At 35.2% G+C, this 25,239-nt stretch overlaps 1 protein-coding gene across 3 annotated transcripts; it reads right to left on the bottom strand.

Annotated features, from left to right (window-relative positions):
• Positions 1-16,320: 16,320 nt before the first annotated feature.
• On the bottom strand, positions 16,321-24,782 carry LOC121175121 (uncharacterized). Of its 3 annotated transcripts, none has more exons than XM_041017062.1 (5): positions 24,601-24,782; positions 24,158-24,248; positions 23,692-23,764; positions 22,906-23,007; positions 16,321-16,580 (listed from the first exon to the last, which is right to left on the bottom strand). In XM_041017062.1, the coding sequence occupies exons 1-4, from the start codon at positions 24,699-24,701 to the stop codon at positions 22,907-22,909; spliced, it is 366 nt and encodes a 121-aa protein (XP_040872996.1). In that variant the 5' UTR covers positions 24,702-24,782; the 3' UTR covers positions 16,321-16,580; position 22,906. The 3 variants fall into 3 exon arrangements, with proteins under 3 accessions (XP_040872996.1, XP_040872997.1, XP_040872995.1); XM_041017063.1 differs by lacking the exon at positions 16,321-16,580 and adding an exon at positions 21,790-22,605 and having other exon boundaries at positions 24,405-24,782; XM_041017061.1 differs by lacking the exon at positions 16,321-16,580 and adding an exon at positions 21,790-22,605.
• Between the last annotated feature and the right edge of the window lie 457 nt (positions 24,783-25,239).

Genomic DNA, 25,239 nt, shown 5'->3' with positions numbered 1-25,239 from the left:
TAATCTAATAATTGCAAATGACTCTCTAGAACTTTCTTCATGCATACAAAGTTACTCACACATTCTAGAATATTCTATAAACTACTCTAGAATTATCTTTTAAGGAGTCTTCTAGAACATTCTTCTAGAATTTTAGCTCATCATATCTTTTAGAATCTTCTAGAACTTGGACTTTCTTGTTTAGACAAATAAGGACCAAAATCAAGTTTACATTTCAACACCCCTTGTAAACTTGATTTTGTTACTCCAATCAAACTTCTTAGCTTGGTGAAATCGTCTTTCTTGACTTTAAATCCCTGTCTTCTTTTCCTTTGACTTCAGTGCCTTGAGGTTGTTCAATGTATACTTCTTCATGGGCTCCATTAAGGAAAGTGGATTCCACGTCCATTTGATGTATCCTCCAATTATTTTGAGCCACTAATGAAATAATTAGTCTAATTGTTTCTAATCAAGCAAAGGAAGCAAATTCCTCATCATAGTCGATGCCAACTCTATGATTATAGCCTTTTTCCTTGCCTTATATCTTTCAACTTCTCCTTTAGCATTTTTCTTGGCTTTGAATACCCATTTCATGCCAATTGCCTTGTGCCCTTTTGGAAGTGAAATTAGCTCCCACGTGTCATTCTTCTTGATTGTCTTGATTTCTTCGTCCATAGAATTTTTCCAATTCTTGTTCTTAATGGCTTCTTGGAAGCTCATGGGCTCACAATCAACAAATAGACAAAATAAAGTAAGATTATCCTTATTTTCAATTACCTCATAAATTTCTTGTGAGCTCTTGAAGTTGGCCAACAAAGGCAGTGAAACTGAGACAATCAATAAGAAGAGGGTTCAGTTAGGAATCTGGGTTCCATCCTATAAGTTGAAGGAAGGGAGCAAAGGAAGTTCTCTTTGCCCTAAGTCTTGGGTTCAGTGAATTGGTTTGACTTGAGCCTTCCTCTTGAGTATTTGCAATTAGTTAAGTTGGTAAGGGTAGTAGGCTCCTCTCTTGCTTGTTCTATCCTTGATTACTTTATGCCATCTTCTTCCAAACATGGAAAGAATTTGTAATTTCCATCATGGTCCCTAATCCCATTCTACTTCTTCATTGAAAATAACGTCTTGATTAATGATTGTCTTCCCCGAATTAGGATTGTAGAGCTTGTAGCCTTTAGAATTGGAGTCATAACCGATGAAGATGTACTTCTCACTTTTGTCATCCAACTTGCTTCTTTTCTCATTCGGTACATGTACATAGCAATGCTTCCAAACACTTAGTGTGAAACGTCAGGCTTCCTTCCACTCCATGCTTCTTGTGATGTTTTTCCCTATACACTTCTTGTTGGAAATCGTTGGAAAGGTAAACTACATAAGCCACTGCTTCTGCCCAAAACTCCTTTGGAAGTTTTTTGCTCTTAAGCATGCTCCTCACCATGTCTAAAATTGTTCTAATCTTCCTTTTTGCCACTTTATTTTGTTGGGGGAATCTCAACACTATTAAGGATCATCGAATTCCATGATCTTCACAATACTTTTGGAATTCACTTGATGTGAATTCTCCTCCATGATCAGATCTCATGGTTTTAATCTCAAGATCACTTTCCTTTTCTATAAGGGCTTTAAACTTCTTGAAATTCTCAAACACCTATGATTTATGCTTCAAAAAATGCATTGATGTTTTTTTATTGAAAAATCAATGAAGAAAAGGAAGTAATTACTCTTACCAAGTGAGCTTGGCTTAATCAGATCACACATATCTGTATGTATAATTTCCAATAGCTTTTTAGCTATTAAGCTAAACTCCTTTGGAAAGCTTTTCTTGAATTGTTTTCCAAGTAGACATCCTTCGCACACTTGATTGAGATGACTAATGCACGGTAATATTTTCACCATTTCCTTCTGGGAGAGAAACTCCAATCCTCCAAAGTTGAGATGCCCAAATCGAAGATGCCAAAGCCAAGATGCATCATTGTAGCACATCTTGAGATATTTTGCAAAATTATTTTGAATATTAGCACAAACATTCTATTTCTTGACATTAGCACCTTAGCAATCAAGTTACTTGGATTGTAATGTAGCTCCATGTAGAGCTTGTAGGACTTGGATCTTCTTCATCAATGGAGTCCTTTGCTTTTTAAAGATAATTGGCAGTAGAATGGAGAAGGAGAAAAAGTGATTGGAGACGCCACTTCAAGGAGAAGATGAGTCAAGAACAAGTTCACCACCATAGGAAGCCAAATTTGGAGCCAAAATTTTACTAATTATGATTAGTGAATTTCATTTATGGTTCAGCCCATTAATCCAAGATCAAGTCCAAGATTCTCCATTAAGTGTGCTTAAGTGTCATGAGGCATGTAAAACATGAAAGACATGCCCAAAGTGTGACTATATGATGTGGCAATGGGGTGTAGCAAGCAAATGCTCACCTCTCCCTTAGGCTGATCCAAAATTTAATTGGATTGGGCTTCTCCCAATTCAATTAAATTTCTCTCCTAACACACATATCAAATAGTGCACTTAATGCATGTGAAATTACAAAACTACCTCTAATACAAAAACTAGTATAGGTGTCCTAACATACAAGGACTGAAAAATCCTACATTACTAGGATACTCTCCCTACACTATGAAGCCCCAAATACAAGGCCCAAAAATAATGAAACTCTAATTTAATATGTACAAAGATAAGTGGACTCATACTTAGCCTATGAGCCCAAAATCTACCCTAAGACGCATGAGAACCCTAGGGTCTTCTCTTGCATCTCTACCCCAATATTCTTGGAGTCTTCTAGCCATAGCTCTAGTGATGGGTCCCCTCCTTGGGAGGATTGCATCATCCCCTCTCTCTTGAAGATGATTTGTCCTCAAATCTGTAGACCCCTCATCATCTGAATCAGCTACACCTACAAAAGGAATCAAATCAATAATGTTAAAGGTGTTGCTAACTCCATACTCCTCTGTGAGGTCGAGCCTATAAGAATTGTTGTTGATCCTTTCCAAGACCTGAAAAGGGCCATCACCTCTGGGCTAAGTTTGGACTTTCTCTTAGTAGGAAATCTGCCCTTCCTTAGATGGAGCCAAACTCAATCCCCTTCATTAAGCACCAACTCCTTCATTCCTCTATTGCCTTTAGTTGCATACACCTTTATTTGACTCTCTATTTGGTTCTTAACTCTCTCATGTAATTTCATCACAATCTCTGACCTAGATACTCCCTTCTTTATGCATAAAAAAAGTGTCAGGTGGAAGGGAAATTAGGTCCAAAGGTGTGAGAGGATTGAACCCATAGACAACCTCAAAAAGTAACTACCTGATAGTTCTATGAACCCCCCTGTTATAAGCAAACTCCACATGAAGAAGGTACTCATCCCAAGACTTGTGATTGCCTAACAATGTGGATAAAGATCTATTCACTACCTTTGTCTGCCCATCAGTCTGTGGGTGACAAGTGGTGGAGAAAAGGAGCTTATTTCCTAGCTTAGCTCATAAAGTTTTCCAAAAATGGCTAAGGAACCTAGCACCTCTATCAGACACAATAGTCTTAGGCAAACCATGAAGCTCCAATAACTTCTCTAAAGAAAAGTCTTGAGATATGACTAGCATCATCTACCTTATGAATTGATATGAAATGTGTCATCTTACTAAACCTATCCACCACCATAAAAATAGAGTCTACACCCTTCTGGGTCCTAGGAAGCCCAAGGACAAATTCCATACTAATATTTACCCAGGGTTCAAATGGAATGGGTAAGGGTGTGTATCGCCTATGAGGTATCACCCTAGAATTGGCTTATAAACAAGCCACACACCTAGTGCAATACCTATGCACATCTTTTTTTCATATGGGAACAAAAGAATTTTTCCTTGAGGAAGACAAGAGTTTTATCAATTTCAAAATGCCCCATTAGCCCACTCTCATGGCTCTCTTTGACCCATAACTTTATAATGGATCCTTGGGATATACAAAGTCTTCCCTCCTTGAACAAATACCCCTTAGCAATGTAGAATCTATCTTAGGCCTTGTGCCCACAACTAGCATAAATGGGAGAGAAGTACTCATTAGAAACATACAATTTCCTTATGTTATCAAATCCTAAAATTTGAGCTCCAAGAGAAAAAAACAATGTGTGTCTCCTAGAAAGAGCATCTGCAACCACATTGGTTTTTCCCTTTTTGTATTTGATAACATATGGAAATTGATCTAGGAACTTTACCCATTTTTCATGCCTCTTGTTTAACTTTTATTGTCTTTTAATGTACTTAAGTGATTTATGATCACTATGAATAACAAACTCCTCAGAAACAAGGTAATGTTCCCAAGTTTGGATGGTTCTAACTAAGGCACAAAGCTCCTTATCATATGTGGGGTAGTTGAGAGCGACACCATGAAGTTTCTCACCAAAGTAAGCAAAAAGGTACCTATCTTGCAACAACACAACTCCCACACCCACACAAGAGGCATCACGCTCTAGCTTAAATTTTTTTAGAAAAGTCAGGGATAGCTAGAGCGGGTGCCTTGGTGAGTTTTTCTTTAAGCAAAACAAAGGCTTACTTTTGTCTCTGACCCCATATGAATGTTACATTCTTCTTCATAAACTCATTGAGTGGCGAAGCAAGTGTAGAGAAATTAGGAACAAACCTTCTATAGAAACTTGCCAACCCATGGAAGCCCCTAATATCTCCTACACTTTTTGGGGTGGACCACTCTTGAATGGCTTGATTTTCTCAGGGTCCACATGGACCCCATTTTTGTTAACCACAAAACCTAAGAAGACTACATTATCGACACAAAAGGTGCATTTATCTATATTAGCAAAGAGAGTGTGTTTCCTAAGAACTAAAAGAACTTGCCTTAGATGTCCTAAGTAATCATCTAGGTCTCAACTATAGACTATGATATCATCGAAATAAACAACTTCAAACCTACCTATGAACTTTCTTAGGTCATGATTCATTAGCCTCATGAAGGTTCTTGGTGCATTAGTAAGCCTAAAAGGAATCACTAGCCACTCATACAACCTAAGTTTGGTTTTGAAAGCGGTTTTCTACTCATCGCCTTCTCTCATCCTTATTTGGTGATAACCATTTTTAAGATCGATTTTGGAAAATATGTTTGCACCATGCAACTCATCAAGCATATCATTAAGCCTAGGAATGAGGTGCCTATACTTCACAGTTATGTTGTTGATGACTTTACAATCTTTACACATTCTCCTCTTATAATCCTTCTTGGGCACAAACAACACAAACACAACACAAGGACTTAGGCTCTCTTGGACCCAATCCTTCTCCAACAATTCCTTAACTTGGGATTCAATCTCCTTGGTCTCTTGAGGATTAGTCTTATAAGCTAATGAAGTACCTCCATTGGAGCTTATAGGCCTTGGATCTTCTTCATCAATGGAGTCCATTGCTTCTTGAATTTTAATGGCAACGAAATAGAGAAAAAGAAGAGTTGAGAGGAGACGCCACTTCAAGGAGAAGATGAGTCAAGAAGAAGCTCACCACCATAGGAAGCCATGGATAAGAGCTTAAAGGTAGGAGAACATGAGCGGAGGGAGAGGCAAAGAAGGTGCACAAAATTTTGTGCCTCAAAAGAGGTCTGAACTTTGAAGTGTAATTCTCAAATGATCCAAGTTGAAAAAAATGCACACACATGGTCTCTATTTATAGCCTAACTGTCACACAAAATTGGAGAGAAATTTGAATTTCTATTCAAATTTTACTTGAATTTGAAATTGAATTTGTGGAGCCAAAATTTCACTAATTATGATTAGTGAATTTTAGCTATGGTTCAGCCCACTAATCCAAGATCAATTCCAAGATTCTTCACTAAGTGTGCTTAGGTGTCATAAGGCATGTAAAGCATGAAAGACATGCACAAAGTGTGACTATATGATGCGGCAACGAGGTGTAGCAAGCAAATGCTCACCTCCCCCTCTAAAATTTAATTGGATTGAGCTTCGCCCAATTCAATTAAATTTATTTTCCAACACACACATCAAATATTCACTTAATGCATGTGAAATTACAAAACTACCCCTAATACAAAAACTAGTATAGGTGCCATAAAATACAAGGGCTGAAAAATCCTACATTTCTAGAATATCTTACCTACATTATGGAGCCCTAAATACAAGGCCCAAAAATAATGAAACCTTAATCTAATATGTACAAAGATAAGTGGACTCATACTTAGCCCATGGCCCAAAATCTACCCGGAGACTCATGAGAATCCTAGGGCCTTCTCTTACATCTCTGGCCCAATCTTCTTGGAGTCTTCTATCCAATGCCCTTAGGGGGTAGGATTGCATCATTCCCTCTTCCTTAAAAAGGATTTGACCTCAAATCCAGAGGTTCTTGAAACTCAGGGATTCTTTCCTCAACACCTGTAAAAAGAATTAAAACATATGTACTAGTGATATTGGGTATGTTAGAGTAGGGTAAGGACTGAAATCCCCTTTCCTGGCCATCTTTCCATGAGAGAAGAAGGTAAAAAGATTGCTTGAGAAGAAGAACTCTCTGAATATCTCCTTTTGTTGCAAAATGAATCTTTTTCTTTACAACTTTCTGAAAGGAACACCTTCTGTTTTTTTCCTTCTCCTTGACCTTTGGAGCTAAGGCCTTACTATCCTTTTTTTTTTCTTTTGTTTTTCTAAATTTTTTCCTCATTCCTCTTGTCCTTCATTGTAAGTTGATCCTTAACTACCTATGAAGGTGTTTAAGGATGCAACACAAATTTAGTGCCAAGATGAGCAAGGGTAATCTCATTAGTTAGGCCGTTGTAAATGATCTTACTATCAAATTGCCATGGCCTTCCTATGAGAATATGCAATGCCTCCATGTGAACTATATCATAATTAACTTTATCCTTATATGTCTCAATGCAGAAAGGTACTTTCACTTGTTGGTTAACCATCATTTCCCCTTGCTCATTGAGCCATTGTTTTTATAAGGTTTTTGGGTGGGAAATGATAGTGAGGTTCAACTTGGAAACTAATCTTATGCTACGACAATTGCAAAAAGATCCACTATCCACAATGAGAGAACAAATTTTATCTAAAATTTAACATCTTATATGAAAGATATTCTCTCTTTGGGATAGCAATAGATTACAAGATTAACCTCAAATGAGCCTTCTAACCATTAGGAGGTCACCTTCTTAATGGGGGTAGACTTTCTCACTAGACTTTTCACCCCTTACTTACTTCATTTTCACTTCCACTAGAGAAAGGGAAAGAAGTAGTCTTTTCAAAACTACTATAAATGTCTTGACTCCTTATAATCATAATTTTCTTTGTGGGGCATTGGGAGGAAGTGTGACCTCTCCCAAGACATTTGAAGCATTTAATGTTACTTGTCCTTGCTTGGGAACTAGTCTTAGAGCTGAATTTCTCTATGGTCTTACCCTTATCTTCTTGGGGTTTTGAAGGTACAACCCTTAAAATTCCTTGGGCTTGGTCCTTGGATAAGAGTGAAAGCCATAATATTTTGAAGAAGACCTTCTTTTAAGTTGTTGTTTGACTCTTATACAAAGTTGGACTAGCTCATCTAGGTCCCTATATGGAAGGAGTTCAACCTTATCCCTCATTTCCATATTAAGCCCACTAAGGAACTTAGCTATGCTTGTTCTTTCCTCCTCCCTAAGTCCAATTTTTTTCATTTGTTGTCTGTATTTTTCGACAGTCATACTCCCTTGTCTAAGTCTTTGAAACTTTTCCATAAGCTCCCTTTCATAGTAAGAGGGAATGTGTCTCTTCCTAAGGGCACTCTTAAGATCATTCCAATACTCTACTGGAGGATCTCCATGAATCATTCTTTCCCTAACAAGAGAAGTCCACTAATGGGTATACCTTTGAAATCTAAGTAATGCAATGCTACCCCCCAAGGGCATTGAATAGAAGACTCCAAGAAGATTGAGCCAAAGATGAAAGAGAAGACCCTAGGGTTCTCATGAGCCTTAGGGTAGATTTTGGGCCCATGGGCTAAGTATGAATCCACTTATCTTTGTACATATTAGATTAAGGTTTTATTAATTTTGAGCCTTGTATTTAGGGCTCCATAATATAGGTAGGGTACCCTAGAAATGTAGGATTTTCAAGCTCTTATATTTTAGGGCACCTAGACTAGTTTTGTATTAGGGGTAGTTTTGTAATTTCACATGCATTAAGTGAATATTTGATGTGTGTGTTGAGAAATAAATTTAATTGAATTGGGAGAAGCCCAATCCAATTAAATTTTAGAGAGGGAGATGAACATTTGCTTGCTACTCCCCATTGCCACATCATATAGTCACACTTTGTGCATGTCCTTCATGTTTTACATGTCTCATGATACCTAAGCACACTTAGTGGAGAATCTTGGACTTGATCTTGGATTAGTGGGATGAATCATATCTGAAATTCACTAATCATAATTAGTGAAATTTTGGCTCCAAAATTTGGCTCCACAAATTCAATTTGAAATTCAAGTGAAATTTGAATAAAAATTCAAATTTTCCTCCAATTTTGTGACACTTAGGCTATAAATAGAGACTATATGTGTGTAGTTTTCCAACTTTGATCATTTGAAAATTAAACTTCAAATTTTAGATTTCTTTTAAAGCACAAAATTTCGTGCTCTCCTCTTCTTCTCCCTTCATTCATCTTTTTCTTCCTCCAAGTCCATGGCCTCCTATGGAGGTGAGCTTCTTCTAGACTCATCTTCTCCTTGAAGTGGCGTCTCCAATCATCTTTCTCCTTCTCCATTCCACTGCAATCAAACCTCAAGAAACAAAGGACTCCATTGATGAAGAAGATCCAAGGCCTACAAGCTCCACATGGAACTACATCATGTGGTATCAGAGCATCTTCATCTAGGTGATGTTCTTTTGCTTCCTCTATCTTTTTGTTCGGTGAATTCTCTTTAATTCCTGTTCTTCATCTTATTCTCCATGTATATCCTTCATGGTCTTCTGGTTTGGTTCTGTTTAGAGTAGATTAAAAAAAATCGATTAAATCTTAGATCTACACTTATTCTTGTATTTCTATGGATCAAATTTTGTAGATCTACTCTTGAATCATGTTTTTGTGTTGATTTTAGGTTCTATCATTTTCATTAATAATATTCTTGCACTGAACCTTTAGATATAAATTTTCTTCCAAAATATTATTAGAAAAAAACACAAAAATCTAAGTATAAATCACTTAATCCATGTTGTCTTAGAGTCATGTTTAGTCATAGTATTTGTCACATTATATTCTAAGTTTGTGTTAAATTTTTATTTTGTTAATTGAATTCTAGATACATTTGTTCATGTATTCTTGTCATTCTTAGCCTATCTTTTGAATTTTGAGTCTAATTCATGCATGTTATTTAGTTCATAACATGTTCTAAATCAATTCCTAGAAGTAGTCTTGTTGTTGAACTTTTTTTTTTTCTTTTCTAAGTTTCCTACATGATGCCTATGATGAAGTTGAGTTATGGTGCTGAGTTGTGGCTGGATTTGTGAATCAAAATAAGTCTTAAGCTCTCTTGAATTGTGTTATTCAAGATAATTTAGCATAAGCAAACACAAATTGTAACTATCCAAGCCTTAAGCAACATAAACACTACTCTTATTTCCAGGTTGAAATCGTTGGTGCTGGCAGCTTGAACATACGAACTTGTATAAATTACTGGGAATTGGTCACTATGTTTTTTGAGCTGAACTTTTTACTTAATTTTCTAGACATATGTACCAAAATTATAAAAAAAGAATCAAGTGATTTGGATTAAAGGAAAAAATAATAAAAATCACGCAAGTTGGCAAAACAATCAGTGTCCAGGGAAAAAAAAGTGAAAGAGAAGTGTACTTGTTGTTTTGGCTTAAAATTGTTCTACAATTGGTGCCTATTTTATACCAATCCTAGTTTTGAAATTTCAATTGAAAATTTGTGTGAAAAAATGTTCCAAAACTAGAGGTTTCTTGAGACTTTTTATTTTAGTTTTTTTACTCTACTCCAGAGCCATTATAAGTTTCTCTTTTAGTCCTAGCTTGTTTTTATGTACTTTCCATTGCTTTAATTGTTGAAAATCCATGAAAATTTGTCTTGTTAAAACTCTATTAGTTTAAATTTCATTTTATTTTTTGGGTCTTTGGTTATTGTTTGTCTCTTTGTTTCCTTATTTGTGAGTTGCCATATAGGGAATTGGAAAGGAGGATTAATGCCATCCCTTGAAGAATTTGAGTCAAGAAGCAAGGGGAAAACCAACTTAAGAGCTATTGGAATAAGAAGCACTCCAAATTAAGTGAATCACCAAAGAGAGAACAACCACCAAAATTGAGGACCTTGTTGTAATTTTGTAATTGACAATTTATTTACTTTCATTGCTTTCAAATTTTGTAACAAAAAGGAATTTTAGTGGAAGTAAGTTGGGAGCCTCCAATAGGTCACCCTACTTCCATTTGTGTGTAATAATTTTAGGCAATTTTCCCTTAGGATTGTGAGTGTTTTGTTGGGAACCTTAAATTTGGTCATCCAAACACTCTTAGGATTTGCCTAGTTTACATTTCTTGCTTACTTTCATAGCTTATTTCTTTTACCTTCCATTATCAAACCACCTAGATAGTTTGCCTTTTACCAATTAGTTTGTACCTTATCTTTCACACCTCTTTTAGTGTTTATTTTGGCTAGTTTCAACCATAGTTTCTTTTACCTTTTGTTTTCAAACCCCCAACAAGAAAGAATCATAACTTAGGAACCAACATAAGTCTTTATTCTTCATCTAGTGTTAATGGTGAGGGTTCTACTCCTAAGGACCCATTGTATAAGATATTGGATGAGTTGAGATCCCTTAAGTTGTGGAAAGAAAAACAAGAGAGAAAAGAAAAAGATAAAAAAAGAGCAGAAGAAATAAGTCAAAATGAAAGAGAAAAAATAAGAGAGGAAGAAAGAAGAAAAATAATGAAAGAAATGAAAAGAGAAAAATATGCCTCCTATAGTAGTCATGACTCTTGCAAGAGTTTAAGTGAAGAACTTAGCGACTATTATAGAGGGCGCCATAGTTCACATACTTAGCCTCCCATATCTCCATGGAAAAGATCATGTTGAGGCCTGCTTAGATTGGGAAAAAAAGGTTGAACAACTCTTTGCTTGCCATCATATTAGCGAAGAGAGAAAAGTTTCGTTGGCTACCCTTAGCTTTCAAGGGTATGCCCTCTATTGGTGGACTTCCCTTGTTAGGGAACGAAGGATTCATGAGGATCCTCTAGTAGAGTATTGGAATGATCTTAAGAGTGCCCTTAGAAAGAGGCACATTCCCTCCTACTATGAAAGGGAGCTTATGGACAAGCTCCAAAGGCTTAGACAAGGGAGTATAAGTGTTGAAGAATATAGACAACAAATGAAACTACTCTTTTTAAGAGCTGGACTTAGGGAGGAGGAAAGAACAACCATAGCTAGGTTCCTTAGTGGGCTTAATATAGAAGTGAGGGACAAGGTTAAACTCCTTCCATATATGGACCTAGATGAGCTAGTCCAACTTTGTATAAGAGTAGAGCAACAAATTAAAAGAAAGTCTTCTTCAAAATCTTATGGCTCTCACTCTTATCCAAGGAAGGACCAAGCCCATGGAATTTTGGGGGCTGCACCTTCAAAACCTAAGGAAGATAGGGGTAAGACCATAGATAAATACACCCTTAAGACTAGTTCCCAAGAAAGGACTAGCAACATTAAGTGCTTCAAATGTCTTGGGAGAGGTCACATTGCCTCTCAATGCCCCACAAAGAAAACCATGATCATGAGGGGTCAAGACATTTATAGTAGTCAAGAGGAAACTACTTCTTGTCCTTCCTCTAGTGGAAGTGAAGATGAAGTAAGGGGTGAAGAGTCTAATGAAAAAGTCTACCCCCATGAAGAAAGTGACCTCTTAATGGTTAGAAGGTTCCTTGGAGGTCAATCTTGTGATCTATCTCAATCCCAAAGAGAGAACATTTTTCATACAAGATGCAAAATTTTAGATAAAACTTGTTCTCTCATTATGGATAATGGATCTTGTTGCAATTGTTGTAGCACAAGATTAGTTTCCAAGTTGAACCTCACTATCATTCCCCACCCAAAACCTTATAAACTTCAATGGCTCAATGAGCAAGGGGAAATGATAGTTAACCAATAAGTGAATGTACCTTTCTCCATTGGGACATATAAGGATGAAGTTAATTGTGATATAGTTCCCATAGAGGCAGGACATATTCTTTTAGGAAGGCCATGACAATTTGATAGGAAGATCATTTACAATGGCCTAACTAATGAAATTACCCTCACCCATCTAGGCACTAAATTTGTGTTGCATCCTCAAACACCTTCATAGGTGGCCAAAGATCTATGAAAGATAAGAGGGATGAGTAAGAAAAACTAGAAAAACAAAAGAAAAAGAAGGATAGTAAGACCTTGTCTTCGAAGGCCAAGGGGAAGGTAAAGGAGGAAAAGGATTCCTCCAAGAAGATTGTTAAGAAGGAAAATCATTTTGCAACAAAAGGTGATATTAAAAGAGCACTCATTCTTAAACAATCTCTCTACCTTCTCCTATCAGGGGAAACATCCCTTAGTACTATACCTCTTGAGCTTGAGATTATTTCTCAAGTAAAGGAGTTGTTGGATGAGGGTTTGGTTCGCAAGAGCTTAAATCCTTGTGCTTTGTTAGTGCCTAAAATAGGTATTATTAGGCACCAATCCCTATGATAGGTGGTATGATGAATGTGTTGAGTGGTGCAACACTCTTTTGTAAAATCACTCATGCACCCAACATCTTCATGATTTGTGTACATAGAGACTCATTAGGTAGGTTTGTTCTTATTTTTTGTTTCAATGCAAACCTAGGTGCTCATGTGGAACACCTTAGGTTTGTCGTAATTTTTTGTAGGAATAATCAACATGAAAATAAAGAAAAAAGTATGTTTTATTCCATTACTTTCCCTAACTTTTTAAATAGTGATCAAGGACTTCCCATGGACCCTAAGAGAATAAAGGTCATTCCTGAGTGGCCTACTCCACCAAGTATAAGGGAAATTTGGGGCTTCAATATCTTAACAAACTTTTACAAAAGGTTTGTCTCATATTTTTCTATACTTGTAGCACCACTCATTGAGTTGGTGAGGAATTATGTTCTCTCATGGAAAGATGGCCATTAAAGGGGTTTTCAGTCCTTACCGTACTCTAACATACCCAACATCACTAATACATATGTTTTTATTTTTTTTACAGGTGTTGAGGAAAGAATCCATGAGTTTCAAGAACCTCTGGATTTGAGGTCAAATCCATTTCAAGGGGGAGGGAATGATGCAATCCAACCCCCCAAGGGCATTGATATAAGACTCCAAGAAGATTGGGCCAAAGATAAAAGAGAAGGCCCTAAGGTTCTCATAAGCCTTAGGGTAGATTTTGGGCTCATGGGCTAAGTATGAGCCCATTTATCTTTGTACGTATTAGATTAAGGTTTCATTAATTTTGGGCCTTGTATTTAGGGTTCCATAATGTAGGTAGGGTACCCTAGAAATATAGGATTTTCCAGCCCTTGTATTTTAAGGCACCTAGACTAGTTTTTGTATTAGGGGTAGTTTTATAATTTCACATGCATTAAGTGAATATTTGATGTGTGTGTTGAGAAATAAATTTAATTGAATTGGGAGAAGCCTAATCCAATTAAATTTTAGAGGGGGAGGTGAGCATTTGCTTGCTACACCCCATTCCTACATCATATAGTCACACTTTGTGCATGTCCTTCATGCTTTACATGTCTCATGACATCTAAGCACACTTAGTGGAGAATCTTGGACTTGATCTTGGATTAGTGGGCTGAATCATATCTGAAATTCACTAATCATATTTAGTGAAATTTTGGCTCCAAAATTTGGCTCCACAAATTTAATTTCAAATTCAAGTGAAATTTGAATAGAAATTCAAATTTTCCTCCAATTTTGTGTGACACTTAGGCTATAAATAGAGGCTATGTGTGTGCATTTTCCAACTTTGATCATTTAAAAATTAAACTTCAGATTTCAGAGTTCTTTTAAAGCACAAAATTTTGTGCTTTTCTCTTCCTCTCCCTTCATTCATCTTTTTCTCCAAGCTCTTATCCATGGCCTTCTATGGTGGTGAGCTTCTTCTAGACTCATCTTCTCCTTGAAGTGGAATCTCCAATCATATTTCTCCTTCTCCATTCTGCTACAATCAGACCTCAAGAAGCAAAAAACTCCATTGATGAAGATGATCCAAGGCCTACAAGTTCCACATGGAGCTACAACACTAAGGGTAGCCAATATAACCTTTCTCTATTCACTAATATGATGACAAACAAAGAGTTGTTCAACCTTCATTTCCCAATCTTGGTAGGCCTCAACATTATCTTTTCCATGAAAATATGGGAGACTAATGTTAACCTCTTTAGACCTTCTATTCTTTTCTCTTCTTTGGGAGTGATGTTTAGTATGTGACTTATGCCTCCCTATATAATAATCATTAAGTTCTTCACTTAAACTCTTACAAGATTCATGACTACTATAGAAGATGTACCTTCCCTTGTTTCTAATAACCTTGTAAAATCCTTTACAAGCAAAGATCCACAAGGGATGTACCCTCCCTTGTTCTCTTTGAACAACCAAGTGGATGTACTCTCCACTTGAACTGATCCATAAGAGATGTACCCACTCTTTTTCTCAGTATTACAACCCAAGTAAATGTACACCCTACTTGTACCACAAAGGATGTACCCTCCAATGTGTTAAGACAAAGAATTCTTAGGCGGTTAGCCCTTTGAATCTTTGTAAGGGGAAACAAAAAATATCTCAGGCGGTTAGTCCTTTAAAATCTTTTATTTAAAGAGAAGAGGAGGAATCAAAAGAATTCTCAGGCGGTTAGTCCTTTGAATCTTTTAGCAAGAGGGAGAAGGAAGAATCAAAAGAATTCTCAGGCGGTTAGTCCTTTGAATCTTTTGACAAGAGGGAGAAGGAAGAATCTAAAGAATTCTCAGACGGTTAGTTCTTTTGAATTCTTTTGGCAAGAGGGAGAAGGAAAAATCAAAAGAATTCTCAGACGGTTAGTTCTTTGAATTCTTTTGGCAAGAAGGAGAAGGAAAGAAGAAGAATAACACAAGTTTTTGGCCAATAAACTTTTCTTTACAAAGAAAGTATCGAACAAAAACTCTTAAAAAGATGAATGAATGAAAGAAATCTGTTATGCATGCTTTGAAATTCGTACCATGGTCACATATTTATAGTCATTTGATGACTCAAGTTAAAAGTTTATGACTCTTGGCAATTTCTTCAAAACTAGTCACTTTTAAAAGTTGTGGCTTTTTTGAAAACTAGTCACATTAAAAGTTGTGACTCTTTTGAAAACTAGTCACTTTAAAAGTTATGACTTTTTGAAAAAAATCTTCAGAAACAAGTCACTTTAAGAATAGTGACTTTTGGTAATTTATTTTTCAACATAAGTCACTGGTAATTGATTACCATCATAGTGTAATCGATTACACATTAACAGTAGTGACTCTTCATGTTTAAATTTGAAAATCAAAACGTTTAGAAACACTGGTAATCGATTACAAGTATTGTGTAATCGATTACACAAGTTTGAAATGATTTGAAAATGTTTTATCACAAGTTACAACTCTTGAAATTTGAAATCTAACGTTTTAAAACATTAGTAATCGATTACATGCTCATGGTAATCGATTCCTGCTTTGTAAATTAGTTTGAAAAGAATGTTGGCTACTAGTAATCGATTATTGCCTTCTGGTAATCGATTACTAGAGAGTAAAACTCTTGGTAAAAGATTTTTCTTTGAAAAATTCTTTTTGTGTTATTCAATATTTTGAAAAACTCTTTTAATACTTATCTTAATTGAGTCTTCTCTTGATTCTTTACTTGAATCTTGAATCTTGAATCTTTATTGAACGACTCTTTGATTCTTGAAACTTGCTTTGATTGAACGACTCTTTGATTCTTGAAACTTGTTTGACTCTTGATTCTTGAATTGAGTTTTTGGCATCATCAAAATAATCTTGGAAAACATTGCTTCCACATCATGCTAATTCCTAAGTTATGGTTCTTTCTTGTTGGGGGCTTGAAAACAAAAGGTAAAAGAAACTATGGTTGAAACTAGCCAAAATAAACACTAAAAGAGGTGTGAAAGATAACGTAAAAACTAATTGGTAAAAAGTAAGCTATCTAGACAGTTTGACAATGAAAGGTAAAGGAAATTTAAAGCAAGTTAGATGGTTTCCTATGTGAAGGCTTGGATGACCCTTTGGAGGTCCCAATTGGCTTTTCACTTAGTCTACACGGTTTACACTAAGCTATTACACACAAATAGGGTTCTGGGTGGTCTCTTGGAGACTCCCAATACACCCCTGAAGAATGCTCAAATACAAGGAATTGCAACAGAAAAAATTCAGCACTCAATTGTTCTATCATAAAAATTTAACAAAGCAATTAAGGTCTTCAAATTTGTCTTCAATGCTTGTTTCTTTTCTCAAGTGTTTCACTCAAAATTTGGTGAGGCTTTGGTTGCTTCAAATCCAATGGTGCTCCTAGGATGGTTATTAGCCTCCAATTTCCTCTTTCAATCCTTATTGTAGGCAACACTTAAACACAAAAAAAGAGACAAACAAGAAACCAAAGGATGAAATGAAAGCTAAACCAAAAGAAAATTTAACATGATATTGACTCAATGAGATTCAAGGAAAAATAAAGCAAAAAGACAAGTCAAGGTGGAAGTCTTAGAATAACACTAGATTATATTGAGAAATTAAAAACAAGACTCGAAGCAAAATTCTAGTTATGTAAATTTGGCAATACATCTAAAAGATGAACAACTCCAAGAAGTCAAATAGGCTTGTAATATGTTAACTTATTGGCAAGTGCACCAAATTGTCTCAAGTCGTAAAGTATTTGAGAGTCCAAGTGTCGAATTCACAGGAACTTTAAAATAGAATATAAAGAGAGATATGGAATAAGATAAAGATTTAAAATAAAAGATAAGAGATTAGAAGATAAAATAAATAAGAGATTTTAATGTAAAAGATAAGAATAGTAAAACTTAAAAATGATGATAAAAAAAATTTAGAATTTAAAATATGTTGGGACTTAGCATGCTTAACTACCCTTGATGTAATATTAATTTGTTTTTCTATTTAATACTATTCCAATTTCCACCCACATCTAGTAAGGTGCTCAATCCTGATCCCTCACGATGAATAGCCTAATTTATTTATTCTCTCTAAATCCCTTTACAGAGATAAAATAGTAGATTGCATGAAGTTTTGAGATGTATGCAGAGGCAAAACAAAGTCACTCTATCCCTAGTAATGAATTGTTTAGATGTCATTTCCTAGTTCTTTAGAAATTACCATTTCCCAATGTATAACCCTTAAAACTAATGCATGGATGATCAGGTCATACAATAACAATAAAACACAGGAAAGAAACAATAAAAATTGGCATTGCATTAAATAGATAGTAAGGAAAGATTACGTTACAAAGACATTTGACTATTAGGCTCCCAACAATGGGGTTTTAGCCTCTCATTGTCATGAGAGATTTTATACTTTAGGGGATGATGTGGATAGAAGAAGAGGGATGAATAAAGGAAGAGAAGGGGATAATGGACATAGATATAGAGTTTCCCCTATTTGAGATACTCAAGCTTATGATGTATTCATTAGAGAGCTCTGAGTCTCGGTATCTCAGTCATTAGGTGTGTAGGGATTGATGTCTTTTTTCTTTTGTTTCCTACACCTTTTATAAGCCCAAGGTAGCTTAAATTTCACATGACCTCACGCTAAGCGCGGGCTTTCACGCTAAGCGCGCCTATAGGCTTCTTCATGGGTCTTCCTCACGCTAAGCGTGAACTAGCCACTAAGCGAGAAGACAGGTTGGGCCTGTCCTACGCGCTAAACGAGTTGTTCCAATCTTCAACTTTTTCTTCACGTTTTTGCATCAATTTTTCTCCAAAGCACTTGAAATTTTCTTCTTTTGATTCCTACTGGTAAAAAATTACAATGATATTAATTTTTTCATTATTTCATTAAAAACAAAGGTAAAGTAAAGAAATTTAATCATTCTTAGTCAAAATTGACTATTAAATTAACTCAAATTTCGCAGTTATCATAGTACAACTCAAAATAAAGAATAATTTTTAAGTAAATCAAGCATGCACATTTTTTTGTTATTGTTCTGGACTTGTATTTTGTCGTTAATCTTTATCACACTTTCTTGCTTATTTATTTTTCGACTTCATTCTTTTTCCATTATTTTCATCTAGATGTCTATTTTATCCAATTAAAATTTCAACTCAAAACTCAAATTATTCAAGTCATAGCAGAGTTAATTAAGAAGACAGTGTGCCAGAACTGACAACAACCAAAATTTCAACCTAAAAATCATGAGTAATGTTTATGTTGCTTAAGGCTTGGATAGTTACAATTTATGTTTGCTTTTGCTCAATTTTATTAGATAACACAATTTAAGAGGGCTTAAGACTTATTTTGATTTACAAATCCAGCCACAGCTCAATTTCTTCAGAGGCATCATTTAAAAAACTCAGAAAACAAAAAAAGTTCAACAAGACTATTTCTAGGAATTGATTTAGAACATGTTATGAACTAAATAACATGAATGAATTAGATTCAAAATTCAAATGATAGGTTAAGAATTACAAGATTACATGAACAAATGTATCTAGAATTCAATCAACAAAATCAAATTTCAAAACAAACTTAGAACATAATGTGACAATTATTATGACTAAACATGACTCCAAGGCAACATAAATGAAGTGATTTACACTTAGATCTTTGTGTTTTCTTTTATAATCAATATTTTACAAGAAAATTGAGATCTAAAGGTTCAACACAAAAAGATTATGACTGAAAAATGAGAGAACCTAAAATCAACACAAAAACAAGTGTAAATATAAGATTTAATCGGTTTATTTTTTGATTCTACTATAAACAATTTCAAACCACGAGACAATGGAGGAGATACATGAAGAAGACGATGAAAAACAATGAATTAAAATGAATTAACCGAACAAAAGATAGAGGAAGCAAAAGAACATCAGCTAAATGAATATGCTATTAATACCACATAATGTAGCTCCATATAGGTTTGTAGACCTTTGATCTTCTTCATCAATAGAGTCATTTGCTTCTTGAAGATCAATGACAGCATAATGGAAAAGGAGGAAAGATGATTGGAGACGCCACTTCAAGGAGAAGATGAGTCAAGAACAAGCTTATCACCATAGAAAGCTATGAATAAGAGTTTGAAGATAAAAGAAGATGAGTTGAGGGAAAGGAAGAGAGGTGAACGAAATTGGAGGAAAAAAAGAGGGAGAATGAGGATTGAACTTTGAACTTTGAACTTTAATTTCTCAAATGATCAAAGTTGAAAAAATACACATACAAGACCTCTCTATTTATAGCCTTAAGTGTCACTTGAATTTGAATTTGTGGAACTAAATTTGGAGCCAAAATTTCACTAGTTATGATTAGTGAATTTCAGCTATGGTTCAGTCCACTAATCCAAGATCAAATCCAAGATTCTCCAGTAAATGTGCTTAGGTGTCATGAAGCATGTAAAGCATGAAGGGCATGCACAAAGTGTGATTATATGATGTGGCAATGGAGTGTAACAAGCAAATGTTCACCTCCCCCTTAGGTTGGTCCAAAATTTAATAGGATTGAACTTTTCCCAATTCAATTAAATTTCTCTCTCAACACACATCAAATAGTGCACTTAATGTATATGAAATTACAAAACTATCCCTAATACAAAAACTAATATAGCTGCCCTAAAATACAAGGACTGAAAAATCCTACATTACTAGGGTACCCTACCTACACTATAGAGTCATATATATAAGGCCCAAAAATAATAAAACCCTAATCTAATATGTACAAAGATAAGTGGATTCATACTTAGCCCATGAGTCCAAAATCTATCTTAAGGTTCATGAGAATCCTATGACCTTCTCCTGCATCTCTAATCCAATCTTCTTGGAGTCTCCTAACCATGGCTCTGGTGATGGGCCCCCTCCTTGGGAGGATTGCATCAGATTGTCTCTTATAGAAAAGTTATTGTCTTTTAAGCAAATATCATAACCTTTTTCTAAGAGTTATCCTAGGCTCAAGATATTACTTTTCATATTTGGCACATAAGAAATATTTGAGATGAATTAATGCTCAAGATTCTTCAAATGAATAACAATGTTACCTTTTCTTTTCACTTATATCTTGGATTCATCTCCAAAGGTCATATTTCTGCTCATCGATTCATCAAGTTCCATAAACATGCTTCTTTTTTCGCATATATGATTGTTTGCACTAGTGACTAGGTACCATCTATTGTCTTCACTTCTCTCTTTACCCATGCAAACCATCAATCATGTGTCACCTTCTTTATTGATTTCTTCAACATAGTTTGCCTTCTTTTCAACTCTATTGTTGCTAAGAGCTCTAGATTCAGAAGCATAATAATCAAACTTCTCACAATTGTAACATTTCACATTTGACTTGTGATACCTCGATCTTCAGTTGCCTTGCCCATAACCTCTTTGGAAGTTGTAGTTGTCGTCATAAGGCCTCCAACCTCATCCTTTTCCTTGTCCATGACCTTGTCCTCTTCCTCGATCTCCATCACGACCTCGCCTTCGTTGGCTTCTATTATTGTGATTACTTTCTTTGTTGATCGAATTAACTTGCGTCTTGAGTAATTATTGTGACTACTTTCTTCTTCTTCATTCGGAGATGACTTCACCTTCTTTCATATGTAAAGTTTGAAGATGTACCTTCTTGACCAGATATGCTCCCTTGTAAGAGGTTTGAAGCTTCTTCTATGCTTCTTTTGCTGACTTTTCTTATGCAACCTTTTCAAAAGCATTGTCATCTAATCCATGATAGATTAGATAAAGAGTCTTCTTGCCTATCTTTCTTGAGTCTCTTAAACTATCCTTTTGAGTTTGAGAAAGACTACCCTCATTTTCTGGCTTGGGGTAACCTTTCTCTACTATCTCCCAAATATCTTGCGTGCCAAGGAGAGCCTTCATCTTGATGCTTCAATTGTCATAGTTGCTCTTGTAGAGCATTGGAACTTGGAATGAAATCATGTTGTTACTTGTCATTTCCTTAGAAAGGACCTTTTAGCTCTGATGCCAATTTGTTGGAATAAAATTTTTGTAGTGAAGGAAATATTTGAGAATGAGATAATAGAAAGTTTTGGAGTAAGAGACTAGCTATTGTATAAATGATCACTTCTTGATTTGTGGCTTGATATTGGCTTCATATAAACTCTAATACAACACACCTATTTATACTAGTGGCTCCTCTCAAATTATTAGGTTTTTGCCTACACACACTTAATCTAATGGTTACAAATGACTCTAAAACTTTATTCATACATACAAAGTTACCCACACATTCTAGAATATTCTATAAGCTACTCTAGAATTATCTTTTAAGGAGAGTATTCTAGAACATGCTTCTAGAATTTTAGCTTAGTATGTCTTTTAGAATCTTTTAGAACTTGGACTTTCTTGTTTAGAAAAATAAGGTCCCAAATCAAGTTTATATTTCAACAATGTTAACATTGATAACTCAGTTCTACATTAGCAGTCAAATGTGGCAAATTAAGGAACTACTCAATTACCAATTTTCTTAAATAGTATACCAATGCAAGTTATGAAAGTAATTATAATTCAAGAATGATAGTTTTATACAGAAAAGTTAATGTTTCTATTTTGTTTTGCAAGACAATAAACAAACTAGTTGGAATAAACAATAGTAAGGGCTCTTCTAACTGAAGAAAAAGGTCAGGTTTGCAAATTCAGTCATTGCACAAGAAGTTTCCTCACCAACTCTAGTTAGCAGACAGCAAATGGTTTAGTCACATAGCATGGCTACTTCACAAGTCCTCACAAAGCAATGACCTACTCAGTCATCATCACAGACTGACAGCCTTCATCAACACCAAGCATAGCTAATGAACAACATTAATGCAGTAGATGATAAAGGGTAGAACAGTTCTGCACAACTTGCACTACATCAAAATTCACTTGTTGCAGCCATTGTTTATCCCTTTACTGGTATATAAATGGCCACTATATCTTTTACGGACACTGTATCCAAGACTGTTAAAAGTATTGCTTGCTTTTATATCGAATGCTGGTAAAGGCCCATTTAATGGACAACAAAACTGAAAAGTGCAAACCATTAATGGCAATTCTTGCGACCATTTTACAAACGATAATTATCCGATTGTTCTTTTTCACTCATTTGCTGACCTTTATATATCTCCAGTAAAGCTTTAAACCATTGTTTCTCTGCGCATGCCATGGAATTGACTTTTTATCATTCGAATGATTTTCCGATTTGAAATTTTAAATAGAAAATCCAGAACCAAACTTTATTAGATTGAACAGTGAAACTATACATTGACAAACAGAAAATTCTATATCTAATGAACAAAGTTACAACCCTACTATGCCTCGTTCCAACATCCCTCTCTAATTCATTTAATGACATTGTGCCTCATGCATACCCACAGAACCCCAGGTCCGCAAAGGCTCCACTAATCATCATATGGCATCTCACTAGTAGGAGGCTCCACTGTCTAGTAAAAATACTTGGTCATAAGTGAATTTGTGTATAAATTAATTAGTAAGAATTAGGATAACATAAGTGAATTTGTGTAATTATTCGTCATCATCTTCCTACTTTAAAATTGTTAAAATAATATTACTACTAAATAAATTAGAAAAGTAAAAACCTATTCATCTTGATTCCAGTTTCCAACATCAATGAAAATATAATATACCAAACAACAGTGGTTAGTTTTGACAGAGAGAAAGACAAGTCACAAATTAGAAACAGATAGAAATTGTTGTCTAGAGGGTTTTTATCAGGCTTATACCTCATTTGGATTTAGAATCAGCATCGGCATTAGGAAAATCCTCACTGTCCATGGAAACTTCAATTGTATCCGTTGGGCTGCAGGCAACTGAGTATAATCTCCCTACACAAGAATCCAAGCACTAAAATATCATAAACTATTGGTAACCCAATGCATGCTTATGACATACGTGGAACGATTTCAAAAATATAAATCTAACTGGCATGAGCTGTGAAATTTTGTATAAAATCACCACCACCTCCCTCCTATGAAATTGTTAAATAATGTTACATTCAAATATAATAATTAATAACACACTGAAAAGATATCAATTGACAGTTTGGACGACTCACAAAAAGATATTGAAATTGTTGTGTAGAAAGACTAAGGCATGAAGGACAATTAATTTTCTCTACTAAAAAAACTAAGAAAAATAACACTAGAGATATCAATCACAACATTGTACTAGACTTGGGATGCAATTGCACCTTTCCTTCCTTGACAATTAAACCATTTGAAGATGCCTTTGTCATAAGCAAGTTTGCATATGATAGCATGATCACCAGGCTTTCTCAAGGAACTGAGCACATGCCAACAGGTTATAGCCTTTTAAAAATATAAACATAGCGGTACAACACCCTCATGAAAGAAGAAATATAGTTCTAGACTTCTAGTTTTGTTTATACTCTTCTATTGTAAAGGAGCAAAAAGTTACGGACCTTCACTATTCATGCAGATAGAAGGAAGAAAGTAAATGAATTCATTTGAACCATTAGTCTAACTTTCACAGAGTAAAGCCACTCTTACAGCTTGTTTTTTCATTCCGTCGAAGGTTTGGCAGAGGGGCTGACAACTTATTATCGAGCAAGTACATGGGTGCCTGTAGCCAGAAAAAGATATTTGAGCATTGGCAAAAAGAAACGAAAACATACCTGACTTGTAACCAGTGGAAAGATATTTGGAAACATTCTAGGAAGTTGCAAGGATTTGCCCCAATGATATGACTGCAAACAAAGTTAGATTGCATCCCAGAACAAACCCCCTTTTTACACTTTTTGCAATCCTAATACATGAAAATAAACTTAGAATTTCCAAACTTCTAACTTTTTTGTATTCAAAATTCAATAGAGTAGAAAAAGGCACAAATTAAGTAACTCCTACTTCTATCCCTATATTTCCCCTTCAAAACCAAATAAATTACAAATTACATAAACACACAAGCTAATTGAATGAAAAATCGAACAAAGCTGATGGTAAATGCATAAATAAATACCTGTGCAGATTCCTGAACTTCTTCATCAGTGTTAAAGAAATGATCCTTTTCCCGGCTATCAAAACTTGATGCCATGAATGAAAATGGTTCGCTTCATATTTCGAATAAAAATCACAATAATTAAAAAAAATTGTGAATTAATGAACCGATGTATAAAATCCTAATTGAGGAAATTTCTGCTGCAGTCAGCAATTCAGATTAAGAATAGCGTTAGAGAGAGAAAGAAGCAAGAGAAAGAGAGAGAAACCAGTGATGGTGTTGAGGAGGTGAAGCGCAATGATGAGGTCATGGGCTCTGCCACCTTAGCTACCTTCTAGCCACCATCTTTGTCGCCTATTGACGTTTTGTTCTTCTCTCACTTTCTCTCTCTCTTTCTCCGATATGAATTAAACGCAGAAAGGAAAAGGAGAAAAATGAGGGATCCGTGAGAAGATTATGATTACTTGTTTGTTTGAACGCAAATGAAGCGGATCCAATAGAGGAAGCGAATGAGATTGGTGATCTGAATCGAAGTGGAATACGACTTCCAAAATCTAGGGTTCATAGCAAGTTAATTTCAGGGTTCAGCACAACAAATCTAAGTTGAAAAGAGAAATTTTATGTTCAGTGGTTCAATTAGGGTTTTGCAATAAGAGGGAAATTACAAATAACAGAGGATATAAAAATATAAAATCACCAACATGCATTTGGGAAATAATTGATTCTATTTTACTGTTTTTAATTTATATTTATGGTCATTAAATGCTGGTTAGCCACTAAAACTCTATTTTACAAAAAGAACTAACGGCGTTTGCTCCATGGCCAGTAATAAAAATGTAAGATGCGTTTGACTGCTAAATACAGAAGCATTATCGATATCTTGACCATGTTCCTTAAAGATGAGAACTCTTGTGCTAAAAGCTTTGCCTTAAAGCTTTGAATCTGAATAAAACATTAAGATTGTAAACATATAAACCACACATTAAGATTTTGCCTTGTACAGACCAATAATTTTCTCATAAGTTTGTTTGATAGGAGAAAAATAAGCACTAGCATACAAGACATATGCCCTTATGTTTCAGACTGAAGAAAAGTTAGAGGAA

This window comes from Glycine max, chromosome 7, assembly GCF_000004515.6.
Source record: "Glycine max cultivar Williams 82 chromosome 7, Glycine_max_v4.0, whole genome shotgun sequence".
Classification (NCBI taxonomy): Eukaryota; Viridiplantae; Streptophyta; class Magnoliopsida; order Fabales; family Fabaceae; genus Glycine; species Glycine max.
This window is presented reverse-complemented; position numbering and strand designations above follow the sequence as displayed.

Bases quoted from the DNA above. Each gene is read 5' to 3' on its own strand.
- LOC121175121 (XM_041017062.1), bottom strand. From the start codon at position 24,701: ATGAACCCTAGATTTTGGAAGTCGTATTCCACTTCGATTCAGATCACC. The intron at 24,249-24,600 runs GTAATCATAATC...CGAAATATGAAG, and splicing joins ATTTGCGTTCAAACAAACAA to CGAACCATTTTCATTCATGG. The intron at 23,008-23,691 runs GTAAGAGTGGCT...ATTCTTGTGTAG, and splicing joins ACGGAATGAAAAAACAAGCT to GGAGATTATACTCAGTTGCC.